The sequence below is a fragment of the Macrosteles quadrilineatus genome, unplaced genomic scaffold, assembly GCF_028750875.1.
Source record: "Macrosteles quadrilineatus isolate MER2022 unplaced genomic scaffold, UCM_ALF_1.0 Scaffold_54__1_contigs__length_841927, whole genome shotgun sequence".
Taxonomy (NCBI): Eukaryota; Metazoa; Arthropoda; class Insecta; order Hemiptera; family Cicadellidae; genus Macrosteles; species Macrosteles quadrilineatus.
Genome location: NW_026542647.1, coordinates 452138 through 466997, shown reverse-complemented (window position 1 = coordinate 466997; position 14860 = coordinate 452138). Strand labels below are relative to the sequence as shown.

Genomic DNA, 14860 nt, shown 5'->3' with positions numbered 1-14860 from the left:
CCATTTAGGGCTATGTACACTTGAATAAGTCCACAAACCATGGCACAAAACATGGTGAAATGGGGTTTTTAATTTTCAAAAATAGTGTTTTTTCAAATTTTTACACTTTAAACACAAAAATTAATAATTTTCATTGCAACCATCTTGTATAGCTTCGAAAACAAATGATTTTTTTTATATTGAAGCGTTGTTGTAGGACTAAGGATAAAGAAATAAATTCCTTAAAACACTGTACATTATTTGAAATTCCCATGTCATTCTTATGGAGAAAAATTAAACTGTAGTAGTTTGCTTGTTTATATATTTTGATCAAATTTGGCAAATTAATTTATTTCATACTATAGGTACTTTTAAAGTTTTTCATAAAAAAAACTGTTACTTCCCCATAGCAGCAAACCCAAGTACAGTACTCATTAAATTTCAAAATTAAATCAAACAAATGGAAATTCGCTTAGTCTGCAGGTTTGCTGCGGCGGAGGTATTTTGTGTCTTATAAAATCTCAAATAAATCGGATGTTTGAAAATGTGATACCTGATATTTATTAAGAACATCTAAGAACAATTCATTATTCCATTTTTTATATACTTGCCATATTTTAGAACATTTCATGGATAAAGATTTAGCTACTTTAACTAGTTGCCTAGGCCTACTGTTTAATTTATTTTATCTTGAAAATTATTAGGGGCCTATATTAAATTATCCAAATTGTGTTCTCAAAATGAAATTTTTCGTTTTTATGTAAAAATGTATTATTCTTCAAAATATACAGTTTCTTATTTTAATCCATTTTTTATTTATTTTTTAAGTTTGGAGGTTAGTAATCGAAATGACTGTCATTAACGAAGTAATAATCAATATATACGAACTAATTGGGTTGAAATTTTATAGTTGTACACGAAAAGAAGAAAAACGTAATAGTTTTATAAATTAAAATTCAGCACAGATAAGCCGTGGTAAACCAGTTCAAACCCCTCCAATTTCTAGAATTAATTTACCGGTCCAAGATCTGATCTGATCGGCGGTCGGCATATATGTAAGGCAAGGTTATGTCTTGCGAGCGCGTGGTTTTGACTTTCTAGTGACTTTCGCCGCCTCCAGCCACTCACCCTGACTTGGACGCTGAGGTAGCGACCACGGAGTCAATCCTCAACTTGTGAGCGATGTCTTGAAGGAGTTGGACATCAGGCTTGCGATAACCACTGGGGACGACCATGGTGCAGCTGCGGAGGTCCGGACGAAACAGACAGTCTACAGGGAGGAGTGGGGAGGGGTAACCGGTTCAACCCCCACCCTACCGCGTGCGTAAAGGCTTATCAGTAATGTGACCGGGCTATCTCTTATCAATGTCGGACAATGTGTAAAACCGATACGGCGATACACAGTTTTAACAATAAGTTCCGAACGTAAGTTTTGACTATTTCATTTGCATCGTTTGAAAGTTAAATGATCCTTTTTCGCAATGTCATCTGATGAATGCTTAACAGTTCCGACTGCATTTTGAATCTAACACGCTATGATATACGAAAAAGTTTACTGGGACAAAATTCTGGTCGTTTAAATTGTCGGTAAGCTATGTAATTAATGTAGCCTAACGAATAAAATCAGTTTATGGGTGAGCGATTTTTTTCTTAATATGATTACTGCATACGTTTGCCACACGCTGTGAAATAAAAGATGGATTACAATATCATTATGTAGCCGTAGGGCACAAATTCTGGTGGTGTTATTTGTTGGTAGATTGCGGAATTAATATAACCAATAACACCAGTTGTTTCGGGGTTAGTCAGAAAAATAATTATAGTAATTGATCTTTCCTAAGTCACGTGCATGAATTGTAGTTATTTCTAAATTAATAGTAATTCCAAAATAATGTGCAGCCGTTTTTTTGTTTTTTTTTTAAGCAAAAACCTTAACATTTTAATTTAAAAGACGAAACCCTCTGTTAATGGTTGAATACTGGAGTGCGGCAAAAGTGAGTAATTGCAGCAATTAGCAACTTTCTGTACTACAATCAGTACAAGGAAGCCCACTTTGTCAGGTGACTGTAGGAAAACTATATGTCTATTCATGTTTACATTCATTACATTGTTGAAGAGTAAAACAGCTGAGTTCAATATTAAAAAATAAATGGTAAATCAACACTAGCGCGCGAGGTTGGCAAATGGAGAACTGACTGATAGCAAGGTAGTAAATTTTGAGCAAAGGAAAATTTGCTGGTAGTTTTTCCTTCGATCTGAAATAGAGCTTGGGAAACAACTATTTTCTTTAATATCAGCTGTCATCGGCAATGGGGACTTTCTGCGCGGTGTGTTGAAAATTATAAAACTGCAATACTACTAGTGACGTGAATAGCCTCATAAGACAATTATAAGCCCACAGTTGACTGAATGTCCTTGTCAATGCTAGGTAGTTTTATCTAATGACGTTCTGAGATATCACTCATCTTAATCTTCGTCGGATTATCTGATAGGACAACCTTACAGTTGTAAATTCTTTGAATGAATCAATGCATATGTTTTGCTGAAATCGTAAATCACACAAATGCTCAAACCTATTTGAATAAACATTATCATGACAGTGTATTTTAATTATAATTTTACTAATTTCTACTCGTCCCTGGGGGTTTTTTAAATATATATATATATCAGTCACAAAGATCACCATAAACAAATGTTTCTCTATGATAAGAATGTATATAGCCAATTTACACAATACTGCAAGGAAATGTGGTTGGATATAAAGAAGTAATATTACCCTTATCATATTTTGTACCAAAACCGGACGATTCTCCAGAGACAGACCGGTGATGGCGATGCGAGATGCGAGTTCCTAGAAGGGCAGCCGTTTAAATAGGCAGTCCAAATAGGTTGGCTGTTGAAGGGATTTTTTGTGATAGGGGAGCGGTATAGGGCCTTGGCCCCTCAGAGAAAGTGCCCGTCTAAATTATAGGTTCGACCTGCGATTACTAAATGGTGCCCGCTTGGGCTAGGCCGCATGTTGAGAATTCTCCTAAGTAAAGAATTAATAACTCCATAAATTGTTATAGGAAAAAACGTTTTACCTACGACCGTTTTAGCGAATTTCCCTATAGGGAATAGCTATTACCGTAGTACTCATGGTAAGACCTGGACCCGGGACCGATTTACTTTTTCATTTTGATGTTCCCAGATGCCAAAAACACCATTACTTCAAATTTTGATATATGTATGTATATATATATATATATATATATTCTGTTGAATAAAATAGTTCCACATCCACCTTTGATTTCAGGAACAAAATTTCATTGGACCTCTTATTGAAAAAAAATATCTAGGTATCTTTCAAGCTAGGCTAATCTATAAGGCTTCCTAGTAAAGATTATATAAGGCGCTGATGCACATATGAAAATACTGTAACATACGATTTACTTTTCAAATGATATGCTTACTTAAAAGTTTACTTAGTTGAAAAAACTTACACATTAAAAGTTGATGGGTTAAAAACAATTTCACAACATAGGGTACTGTATTAAAGCAAAAAGAAAATTATAATGAGTTCACATAAAATATATAAGCCTATATTGTACCCTACCTACTGAACTTTGTCAGGAATCATTACCTGCAGGTCATTATGTGAATATCACAGTAAGCAAAACTAAATAAACGAAAAATTTATATTACATTTTGTAAAAAATACAATCCCTACTATTGTAAATCAGGGCACAAATTTTATCAACTTGTATAATACTACACAAACCATACAAATAATAATAATCTATATCTATAAAAGAGGAAGTATGTATGTATGTACCCTATGGACTCTGAAACCGCTCGACAGATTGTAATGAGACTTTCAGGCTATATTAAGCATTATTCAAGGATGGTTTGTGTGAAGTTTGGTGAAGATGCGTTAAAAGGGCTCCGTCCCAGAGGGTTTTAAGGGGTCCAATGTCAGACTTTTGGAACTACAATGTTTGCAAAAAAAATGTAATTTAAAAGCAGATGTTTACTTTCACCAACTGTTTTGTAGGTTTGAATCATCACAACATTCTGTATTAGTCATGATTTGAAATAGTGCCCCACTGTTTCCACAGAATGCAGCACAGAAAACTATTTTATTTTTGGATAAGTTCAAATATATTAAACCCCAATCGCAGCACACCTGTGCACTCAACAACGTTTAAATTCTCCACTATCAAATATGTTGTTATGCCTTTTTATTATTTTTATCGTAAAGAACAAATTACTGTACCATTTAAAATAATAGTTGTCAGGGCAGCAATGTGCGCAGGGTGACTGGTAGTAAGTAATAAAAATAAAAGCATAATAAGAAATCAAAAACATATAATCCATACCAGTTCTTATTTTTACTCGTTCCTTAGTTTGTATTTACATTAATTTACACGCTAACCATTGATAAAGGAATAGTTAAACATTTTAATCGATTTTTAGAAGCAAAAGTGAATTGCGTATACAGCTTAGTTTTGTGATTTTCTCCATAGTAAAATTAAAGCTGTGTTGTGAAATGCTACAGTAATGTGAAGTGCAAGTTATGTGAAATTAAGTATTTTACCATCAGGGCCCAGGGCACTCAATCTAAACCACTCATGAAATACAGTTTCAGATCAAGGTTCTAGATTTTACAATACCATACAAGTATTTTTAGTGTCCTAAGTAAATAATGGAAGAAAATATAAGTAGTAGCTACCTGGACAAAAATGGTAGAGGAATTGAAATTTAGCTTGTAAATTGAATGAAAATAAATAGGCCCTAATAGTGTAAATAGTCACCTAAATGTTTAAAAATACAATTTTTTGTTTAGTTTTATAAACAACCATCTAGTTAAGAAAATTTTAATACAAACATGGAGAGTTAATCAGTTCAAATTTGTTAAAAAATAGCTACCGGTACCAAAATAATTACAAAACATTTATACATTGTAAAGATCCTTCTCTTTCCATGAAAGTACAGGGTGATTCAAAATGAATGACCCAGTTTTAACGATTTATAACGTTTATACTAATTGACTTACCGCTTTAAAATACACATCAAACGAAAAAGCAACTCAAAGAGTTTATGCCTTCCAATGACACATCATTTAACAAAATTGATCCAGCAGAACTGTAGATTTAATTGTACAAAGTTAAAAAGTAATCTCCAACTTTTTTTACCATTAGAAATTTGGAGGTTACTTGACGTTTTTGCAAATAACTTTTAAATGGTGAGGAAATCGACCAAAGTGGAAGGTAATATTCCGAAAGAGAGTAAAATTTCCTACAATCTACTATTATGCATATCTTAAAAATACTCAATAAATGTAGCCTAAATTTGGCTTAAAGTAAAAAAATGTGAAATTTAATGTTTGCTATGTTTATTGTCTACATTGAAGAGGGGGGATTTTCAATTTTTTTTTTCATTTTGAGGCAATTTTTGGTACATTTCTTGAGTATTTTCAAAAAATGCAAAATAGTAGATTGTAGGAAATTTTATTCTCTTTCGGAATAATACCTTCCACTTTGGTAGATTTCCTCACCATTTAAAAGTTATTTGCAAAAACGTCAAATAACCTCCAAATTTCTAGTGGTAAAAAAAGTTGGAGATTACTTTTTAACTTTGTAAATTAAATCTACAGTTCTGTTGAATCAATTTTGTTAAATGATGTGTCTTTGGAAGGCATAAACTCTTTGAGTTGCTTTTTCGTTTGATGTGCATTTTAAAGCGGTAAGTTTAATAGTTTAAAAGTTATAAAGCGTTAAAACTGGGTCATTCATTTTGAATCACCCTGTATACCATTAAAACTTCTGTGTTCTCATAATCATAAAACTAAAGAATCTTGAGAGCAGAACCTGTACATCTTAACTACTGCTCATTGAACTATTAAATTTAATTATTTACAGCTGACTTCATGTAATATATTTATTTATTTACATTCTTCCAATAGCTACATAAGCTTAACATACAAACTTTACAGACCAGTGGGGCTAAGCCCTAAGGTTAAATAGAAAACTGAATATGCCTATATTTTAATCAAGACAAATACAAATCCAATGAATCAAAGATTATTAAAATAGGTCCAGCTGTTCTTGAGTTATAAGTGGTGTAACTAACACAACTTTGTTTTATATAGGCCTATATAGATATAGAGTTATATATAATATATATAACTCTATATCTATATAGGCCTATATAAAACAAAGTTGTGTTAACCAGCATGATCAGACCATGGGAACCAGGTTATATGGGGTAGAAATTGGTTGTTTGACCCTAAAAACATAAAATTTCCCAATTTTTCTCTGAACCTTCTTAAAGAGCTTAACAAAACAAACAATTCAGTATATCAAAGTGTTTTTGTACGGTTATTGGTTACGGGGAAAAGTAAAAAAATGTAAATTTTAAATTCCCATGTTATTCTTATGGAGAATATTGTAAAAGGTTGTAGTTTGCTTGTTTATGGATATATTTTGACCAAACTTGGCATATATATTGATTTTATACTAAGCTATAGTTATATTACTTAAATCACACTTTATTAGTTTCCTTGTAGCAGCAAACCTAGGTACTCGTTAAACCTAATGTCATTTAAATAGATCAATTGAAAATCAATTCAGCCAAATGGAAATTCGCTTAGACGGCAGGTTTGCTGCGGCGGGCGTATTTAATAATATATATATATATATGTATGTATGTGTCTGTGTGTGTAGGTGTGAGTATGTCTATGAAAAAAATAACTCAAGTAATTTTGGTCACATTTTGCATGAACGTGTAAGGCAGGATAAACTTAAATGAGTATGTGGGCCAGTGCTATATGGGGTTTTGAAATTGTAAAAAAATTGGGGGTTTTAAATGTGTACTCCAAAGCATTGAAATGCCCAATTTTCAATACAATCATCATGTTGAGCTTAGGAAAAAATATTTTGTGTATTAAAGCGTTGTACAATTAAAGGTTATATGGAGAAAATAAAAGAACTGTACATTTAAAAATTCCATGTTGTAAGGAGAAAAAGTAAACTGATGTAGTTTGCTCGTTTATGGATATATTTTGATCAAATTTGGTAAATTTATTTATTAGGCCTACATAATTAAGCATTAACATTTTACACAACCCCTCTTTTTTTTCTTCCCCGTGGCAGCAAACCTAAGTGCTTGTTAAACATTATGTTATTTAAATGGGTGATAAATCTAACATGTTAATGAAAACATTTAGCCTAAATGGAAATCCATCCAGGCAAAAGGAAATTCGCTAAGTCTGCAGGTTTACCGCGGCAGGAGTATTTTTATTTACTTTCTATAAAACTAATAACATGTAGTTACTATGCTGATTATGAAGTTACATAAGCTATAACAAGGCTTAATGTTATGCTCTTTACCTTTCACATTACTGTAGTGGCCCAACAACAAAAACCCATTAAAGTTTATACCTATTCGTACGTTTAAAATAAAATACAGGACAAAAATAAGTGTGGATTATTTATTTTTATGTATATTCGAGAGATAAGGCAAACAAGATTTCTTATTGAAGTTTTAAATAACTGCTTGATCAGGATTTCTTCTTGATCAGCATCGTATGTGTCATTAAATTACCTGAAAAAAACAAAAAAGATATATATGTCTAATAACACTAGTTTAGTGTTACTAGTGTTATTAGACGTATATATCTTTCTTTTGTTTTTTCAGGTTAAGTTTTAAGTACTGTAGCCTATCCTTTATGAATTTACAAAATGTGTCCATCATTTATTTTACTGACTCATTGATTGCCTCAACTTTAGTTTCCACCAACGGTAATTTGAAACATGACCTCCAAACTGATTACAGGAAAACTACCTGACATGATTTCATAATTCTGTCTCTGAGCCTGTTATTTCAAAACTAAATACAGTAGCATCTTATCGAGTTAGCTCTTAGAGAGTACCGTAGTAGGTAAAATTGAAAAAATCTTGCATTGTTAATCAAATCAGGTGAATTTAAATTGTTACTGATTGAAAATGTAGTTAGTAAATTAGTTTAAACTTTGTTTACTACACTATGGAATGTATATTTTATAGAAGGAAGGACATATTCAATTTCCAATCACGGTTGAAGATCATATTTTTAAATTCTCAATTGTACTTTTTATTTATTTGAAAAACCTAAATGTTAATCTAATTTTTGTCACAACATTAAATGGGAAAGATGTCAATCAAAATCTAAAAATCATATGAAATAACTTGCATGACAATAGAGTCCTATAAGGTTACAATTTTATGTTACTAATTGAAAAAATCCTTTTGTAAGGTGTTAAGTTCCTTTCCGTAATCCATGAATTGATGTACACTACTTAGCTGTTACTAGTTATAGTTTACTTATTAATATGACGACACTCCTATTTTTGTACTTATTACTCTGCAAGAATGTGGACCTAATGAGTGAATAAAGAATTTGAATTTGTTAAAAACATACTTCCATTACTTTAATGTTTTTCATTTTCTTTTGAAATAATTAGATTAACATCATAACTTATGGGATTTTGAATATAAAATTATGAAGTACAATCTCATGTAACCTTAGCCTCAACCTTATGATCTTTGGAACTGAGATAGCCCAGACCTTGACTTTCTTACATATTTTTATCCAACCTTCAACTACTACTAACTCAATTTAGTAAAAGTATAAAATAAAATTACTTACCAATAGATAACAACCAGAATAAATGTAAAATAGTTATTATAGTTTACCTACTTCAAACTCACTGACACATTAACAGCTGGGTACAAGAGTTGTTTGTTCATAGTGTCAATTATCATCATTTTAATTTTGTAAACTGGATTAATAAGTACCAACCTAAATATAAAGACACCTCCGCCGCAGCAAACCTGCATACTAAGCAAATTTCCATTTACCTGGCTGGATTTCTACTACAGCTCGTGACATCTAAGCTGGCACTTGGCCTATCGCTACTTGTACCTATTTCAAAAACATTATGTCCCATCATGCGGGTTGCATCAACTGTCCTCGCGACCCATATGAAGGCGCTCAAGTACAATGCAAGGAGAGTCAACCCCGTGAGGCAGCGGAAATGTTTGCAGTTCGGTCTTTTCCCTACCTCCACCCTCCTCCCGCCTAGACTGCCCGCGCTAGGCCAAGTGCCAGCTTAGGTGTCACGAGCTGTAAAATATTCCCTAAAAATTGTGAGATTATTATCTAGTAAAAAACTAAATTTTAAAGAATGCTTAGATTTCCTACAGGGAAGGTAGAAATTAGTGTTTTCTATTGAAATATTGATAGCTTAGTATGAAATAAGCCAATTTGCCAAATTCAATCAAAATATATCCATAGACAAGCAAACTACAACCTTCAGTTTAATTACTCTCCATTGCTAAATTTAAAAACCCTAAAAACCCCTATTCACATAGTATGATCATGTTGGTTCGCGAACTCCTTCAAATTAACGTACAAACAGGTTAATTGTTATACCTTTTTTCTGTAATTAATGTATGATGAGAAGGGAATTCTATACCAGTTGATTGCTAGCTCTGGTTGCTAGCCTAACTTGTAACTGTTAAACTGACCCAGAGAAGAAGGGTTATGAGATCCTGTCTGACATGATGAGGACTCGCCTGACACTCAATTGCACTGATGTTAAAAAATTTTACCTACCAGCGTATTGTTTTCTCGTTCCATAAAAGAGTAACAAATAAGTATTGGTGTTCAGGTATCTTGTTGACGCTGATTGATTGAAAAATATTGATCAAACTAATGGAGACCTTTGTTGAAGAAATGCTAATCAAACAATCGATTTGTGTGCACAACATAGTATTTTGGATCGTTGCTAGATTAAGTTACCTCAATGGTTAGCAACCTTTGACAAAATGTTGAATGCCCAAATGAAATCCAAACGACTATCAAATTAATATGACAATAATTAATAGAACTACGGTATTAGGTTACATTTACAAAAGTATACAATTAAAACAAGTTAAATTGTATGTATTGTATAGGGTCTATAATTCATGGGGTCAAAAAAGTTAAATTAAGTACACGTTGCTAAAGAAAACTCTTGGCATACAGGCTATAATGTGAAATAGGCTATAATGTGAAATAGCCTACCATGTAATAAATTGACCTGTAATGATATTTTAGAGCTAACTAGAAGTAGTTCTCAAACTTTTATTCGATGGCGGGCCCACCATCACCTTGGATTTGTTTTTCGCAACGCTCCTATTCAATAATAATAATAATAATAGGCCTAATAATAGGTTAGGCCCATAATTATTAATGTATTATATTGAAAATTTATTAATGTCATCATGTAGGTACCTTAAACTAAGAAACATAGTAAATTACTAAATGAAAAGGAAAAATGATAACTTTTAAAGGAATTAAGTCTCAGGGTTGATATTTGAAATACAAACAGTTCTACTGAGTTGCTACACACACAACAAAAATCAAGTCTGAGATTTTATTCGTTCCAACGGTAATACACCTTCAAAAGTTAAAATTTTTCCGCTTTCTTATGAAATGTTGAGATGGGTTGAAAACTGTTTTTGATACACATTTCAATAAATATGTACTGGACATAATATTTAGGCTGTTTCTTCCTGATTAAAATGCTTTTTGTTTCATCACTCTAGTGTTCATGGTTAACTGACTTATTCAAGTTTTAACGCAAACCCTTACATGCTACCCGCTCTGTATTATTTTGCTAAAGGCTAGGCTAACTTTTTTATGTCTGGACTCTTTCCACCTCGACCCACCAAAATTGCTCCCGTGACTCACCAGTGGGTCGCGACCCATAGTTTGGGAACCGGTGAACTAGAAAACCCAATCAGTCCAAAAATTTAAGTTGACAATGAGTTTAGCAATTCTTGCACCATCTTACTGAGAAAGTGAGCTAATAAAAAAAATATTTACATCAAGCAAGAGACATACGGTAACAAACTTTGTAGGCGTACAAGGACTTCAGGGTTTTAGTGAGTCTCAGTTTGGGAAGATTAACTTGATGGGCGCTAGACTATTAAAAATATCTGGTTAGGCCCTACCCTACAGTAACTATTTTATTATTCTGTTTTATAACATTTGATTGTGTTATACCCTGTTATCATCCCCTGTTTTGAACAAAATATTTTTAATTTAGGCCTAATAACATATAAAGCCAATCACTACAAATAGATACAATACACTGATATATATTTAGATAGGCCACTCATTTCTACACCAATAGGGTGTCACTAAGATTTAATTTAAAATATTTTAAACATTTCATATGTATATTGTAACACGAAGAGGTCGCTATTATAAATTGATAGGCCTATACCACACGTATTACCAACGCCAGAAACTTGAAACTCCACAGCTGCAAGAAATACAAATGAAAAAAGTAGCCTACTCCTAAGTCTCATATATGATTCTGGTAAATAGGAAGAGAATGGTACGGTAAGCAACAAAAATAGCAAAAAATTCTCGAGTAAAACTACCTAGCCCACTTTTTTACAATAGCCTACGAACAGCTGTTTTTTCCATCCTTGAGGGACAAAATGCATCATTATTTCAATGTGCCACTAGGCTATTTTATCTAGATTGGGCGGAACCAAGTAAGAATAAGAATAAGAAAGTTTATTGCCATTGACCAAGTTGTACATGGAATAAGTATTGTCAAATTACATTAAATAAAATATTATTAGGCTATATTACTAAACATGTTCATATCTAGTAGTAGCCTACTAGGTGATATTTTTATATTAGGTGTGTTTGGTGCAGCTGTCAATTTTGCGGTGTTTTCTATGAGCTTGGTAATAAATGTATTAAATCTAAAACAATCACTTTGAAGGACACCTGGTAAGTTTAAGTTATATGAATCATTGTTATTTTGTTTAAAAAGTTGATAGCTAGAGGCCTACCTAAATTAAAACATGTCATTGATAGTGATGCTTGTTAACTAGTCCAATCTTTGTTAGCATTTTTGGTACAATCCTGTTGGTGTAATTTTTCATGTAAGCAATCTTTTTTTTTTGTCAGCAAGATGTATCTGAATTCGACTATATATATTTATAAATTTTTTATTGTAACTTGCCCTCATGCATTATCTATTGTAAAAATGGTGTTTACCGTATGATAAATAGATAAATAGGTATATATTTTTAAGAGCTTAGTTGGACATTTGGACCGAAGCATGTTTACACATCGCTGTGAACACATGTTGTGAGAAGGCCTAGGGGGTTTCCACGTGTGCTGTGTATCAAAACTGTGAACCGATAATGTGTCTGTGCAAAGTTTAAGAATCAAATTTTTCATCACAATTTTTGACGGCATGACACAATGGACAATGACATCCTATCTTCAAAGCTTACAAAACAAATTAGGCCTAAAAGGATTTTTATTTTTCCGAGTCGTCATGTAGGCTAAGCTAATTGCAAAGGACACTGAGAAAAAGTCAAAAATAAACTGAACACTAAACCATTTTAATAGGGAAAGGCTAGGCAAATTCAACAGAATCAGAAATATCTATTTGTCATTGGACATTACAAAAAATGCATTGACAATTGTCATGTATATCCCTCCCGAGTGTTATTTGTCGCTGCAGCGACACATAACACACTTTGTGTAGTGTTTTGTGTCGCTGCAGCGACTCACAAACACTGTTTACGGCGAAGGCTCTATGACTGACAAAATCGGATTGAACTGGATCGAGTTAGGTATCGTTTTGTCGTACAGATTCAGAGCTTTCTCTGGAGGTCTGTCTCTAAGCGCTTTTCATTTTAGTTCCGAAAATATTGTAGCAGACAGCTGACGTGCGTATTTGTAAACAGCTTCGTTAACCTCGGACCGATGCCTGATGTGTTTTATTACGTTTATCATTGTTTTAGTTTTCAAAATCAAAAGTAGTGATATACGTGGTGCATTATAAGAAGATTTAAGTGATTTTGAAGGGCTGGTTGATGATCCTGAAGAAGTAGCCTAGGTAGTGATATTGATGTAAATTATCAGCCAGATACCTAGCTATGGTTAGGCTATGCATTCTTAGCTAAACGCTATGTACTGAAATCTGTTTTTTGCCCATAACTTATTTATTTGCATATCTACTTCCTTATATTATTATATATTTGTAATCCTCATAAAATTTAGAACAAATATTTATAGGCCTATAATTTATACAATTTCATTGAGCGCAAACTTATTTTTTTTTTTTTTCCAAAATATTTTTTCTTACCTAAAAAATTTTTTTGAAACAAATGTTCCTTATGTTTTATGTATATAATATTGAAGCCCATGATTTTCCAAACAAAATGGCATAGGCCTATAGAACAGTATAATTAACATTGTTTTCAAGCCTCTCAGATCCGTTTCAATGAAACCTTGCAAATGAGCAAAAAATAGGCAGACATTAAGGCCAAAACAAGGGACACTCCGAGGGATATAGCATGGCTACAGTCAGGCTAGACATTACAAATAACATGTCCAATATGTTAATTTTTTAGGTGTCAGCTCTGTGGATTACCAAAGTATGGAATGTGATTTAAAAATAAATACATTTTATAAATTAAAACTTAATTAATAGAGATTAACTTACCTAGTGAGCTGATAAAATAATAACTTAACTTAGGCCTAGGCCTAATTGCCTAGACACTTCCGATCTCATAATTTTATATCATACTCAATATTAGCGGGCTTCGTACATATACCTATTTAGAATGATTAGTCCCAATCAATCATCTTGGTTCTTTGCTCATAATAAACCTTTTACCTTCGATGTCTTCACCAAAATCCATAGATAGGGGAATCGCCATGGTTCTTCTATCTGGACGGGATTTCGCTATGTTTTCACAAAGTGAGCTGGCGTTTGTGTGTGTACGAATGTTCTTCTATGTTTGATATTGTAATGTGGTTTATTGGTGAGATTTTTTCATGTGTTGGACATATGTCCATGTTTTGTTGTTGTGTAGACGTTTTAAACACAGGTGTTAACTTACTGTAATGACATTGGTTGAATATAATCTAATCAAGTTTTTATAAAGACAGCATTTTAGGCTTACTAAAGAAATGACATCTAGGCTAAATTAGCCAAAATCTAACCTACATCACACTTAGGTTTAAGTTAATAGGCCTACATATCCGTGTATTGATTAAAATAATATAATAACTTGGAAACTTACCCAGATTTAGAGCAGTTGGTTGCGACAATTGAGTCAATCCTAAGTTTGTGGGCAATATCCTTGATTTCTTGAATCACTTTTGCTTCTGGCTTGTGATACTTCGTCATGATGACACTTACGTTTGTAGGTTAGGTTACTAAATAACTGAGTTTTTAAGAACTAAAGAATACAGACTTCAATAAAAGGAAGTTATAGGAATAACTAAACGATCAGGAGAAATAGTTGTTTATAACACAAAAATTTAACTTGAATTAATAAAGATGAAGGATTGAAATCGACCCTTCGGCCGGCACTTTGCTCTTAAAACAGCAACCAGCAACAGCACTCCAACTCCAACGAAACTCCAACCAACTCTACTGCTACTCGTCTGCGTCTGGGTCTGCGTCTCTCGTCTGGAACTGGGAACTGAACTGGGAACGGGAACTGGAACTTCTTGAAAGGGAAGGGAAGGCAAGGGCGGGCAAGCATGAAACCGTGGTAGATTTCAGATCGCCAGAGACCAGAGAAAGAGAAATCAAAAATATTGATACACTATCATTATTATCCGATGGGAGAATCGATTTCAAAAGAATCGATGAATCGATTCTTTAACGAGGATCGATTAATCGATTCTTGTGCTTATGAATCGAGTCTTTGAAATAGTCTGCATTTCTCCATCTTACGATATTTTAGCAATTATAAAAATTACTGGGCTTAATATAAAATTGGGCGGATACAACTATAATAAAAAATAGACAAAAGTTTCATAAAAT

General features: G+C 32.9%; 1 protein-coding gene across 2 annotated transcripts in view; it reads right to left on the bottom strand.

Moving 5' to 3' along the window:
- Positions 1-14549, bottom strand: part of LOC129006012 (transketolase-like protein 2) — a 37620-nt gene extending 23071 nt beyond the window's left edge. The window contains exon 1 of one of the 2 annotated variants that reach the window (XM_054435101.1): positions 14109-14549. In XM_054435101.1, the coding sequence (XP_054291076.1) occupies positions 14109-14215 (107 nt within the window). In that variant the 5' untranslated portion in view covers positions 14216-14549. Of the gene's footprint in view, positions 1-1107; positions 1255-14108 lie in introns of those variants that run through there. The other variant, XM_054435100.1, reaches the window with a different exon arrangement.
- Positions 14550-14860: the final 311 nt, after the last annotated feature.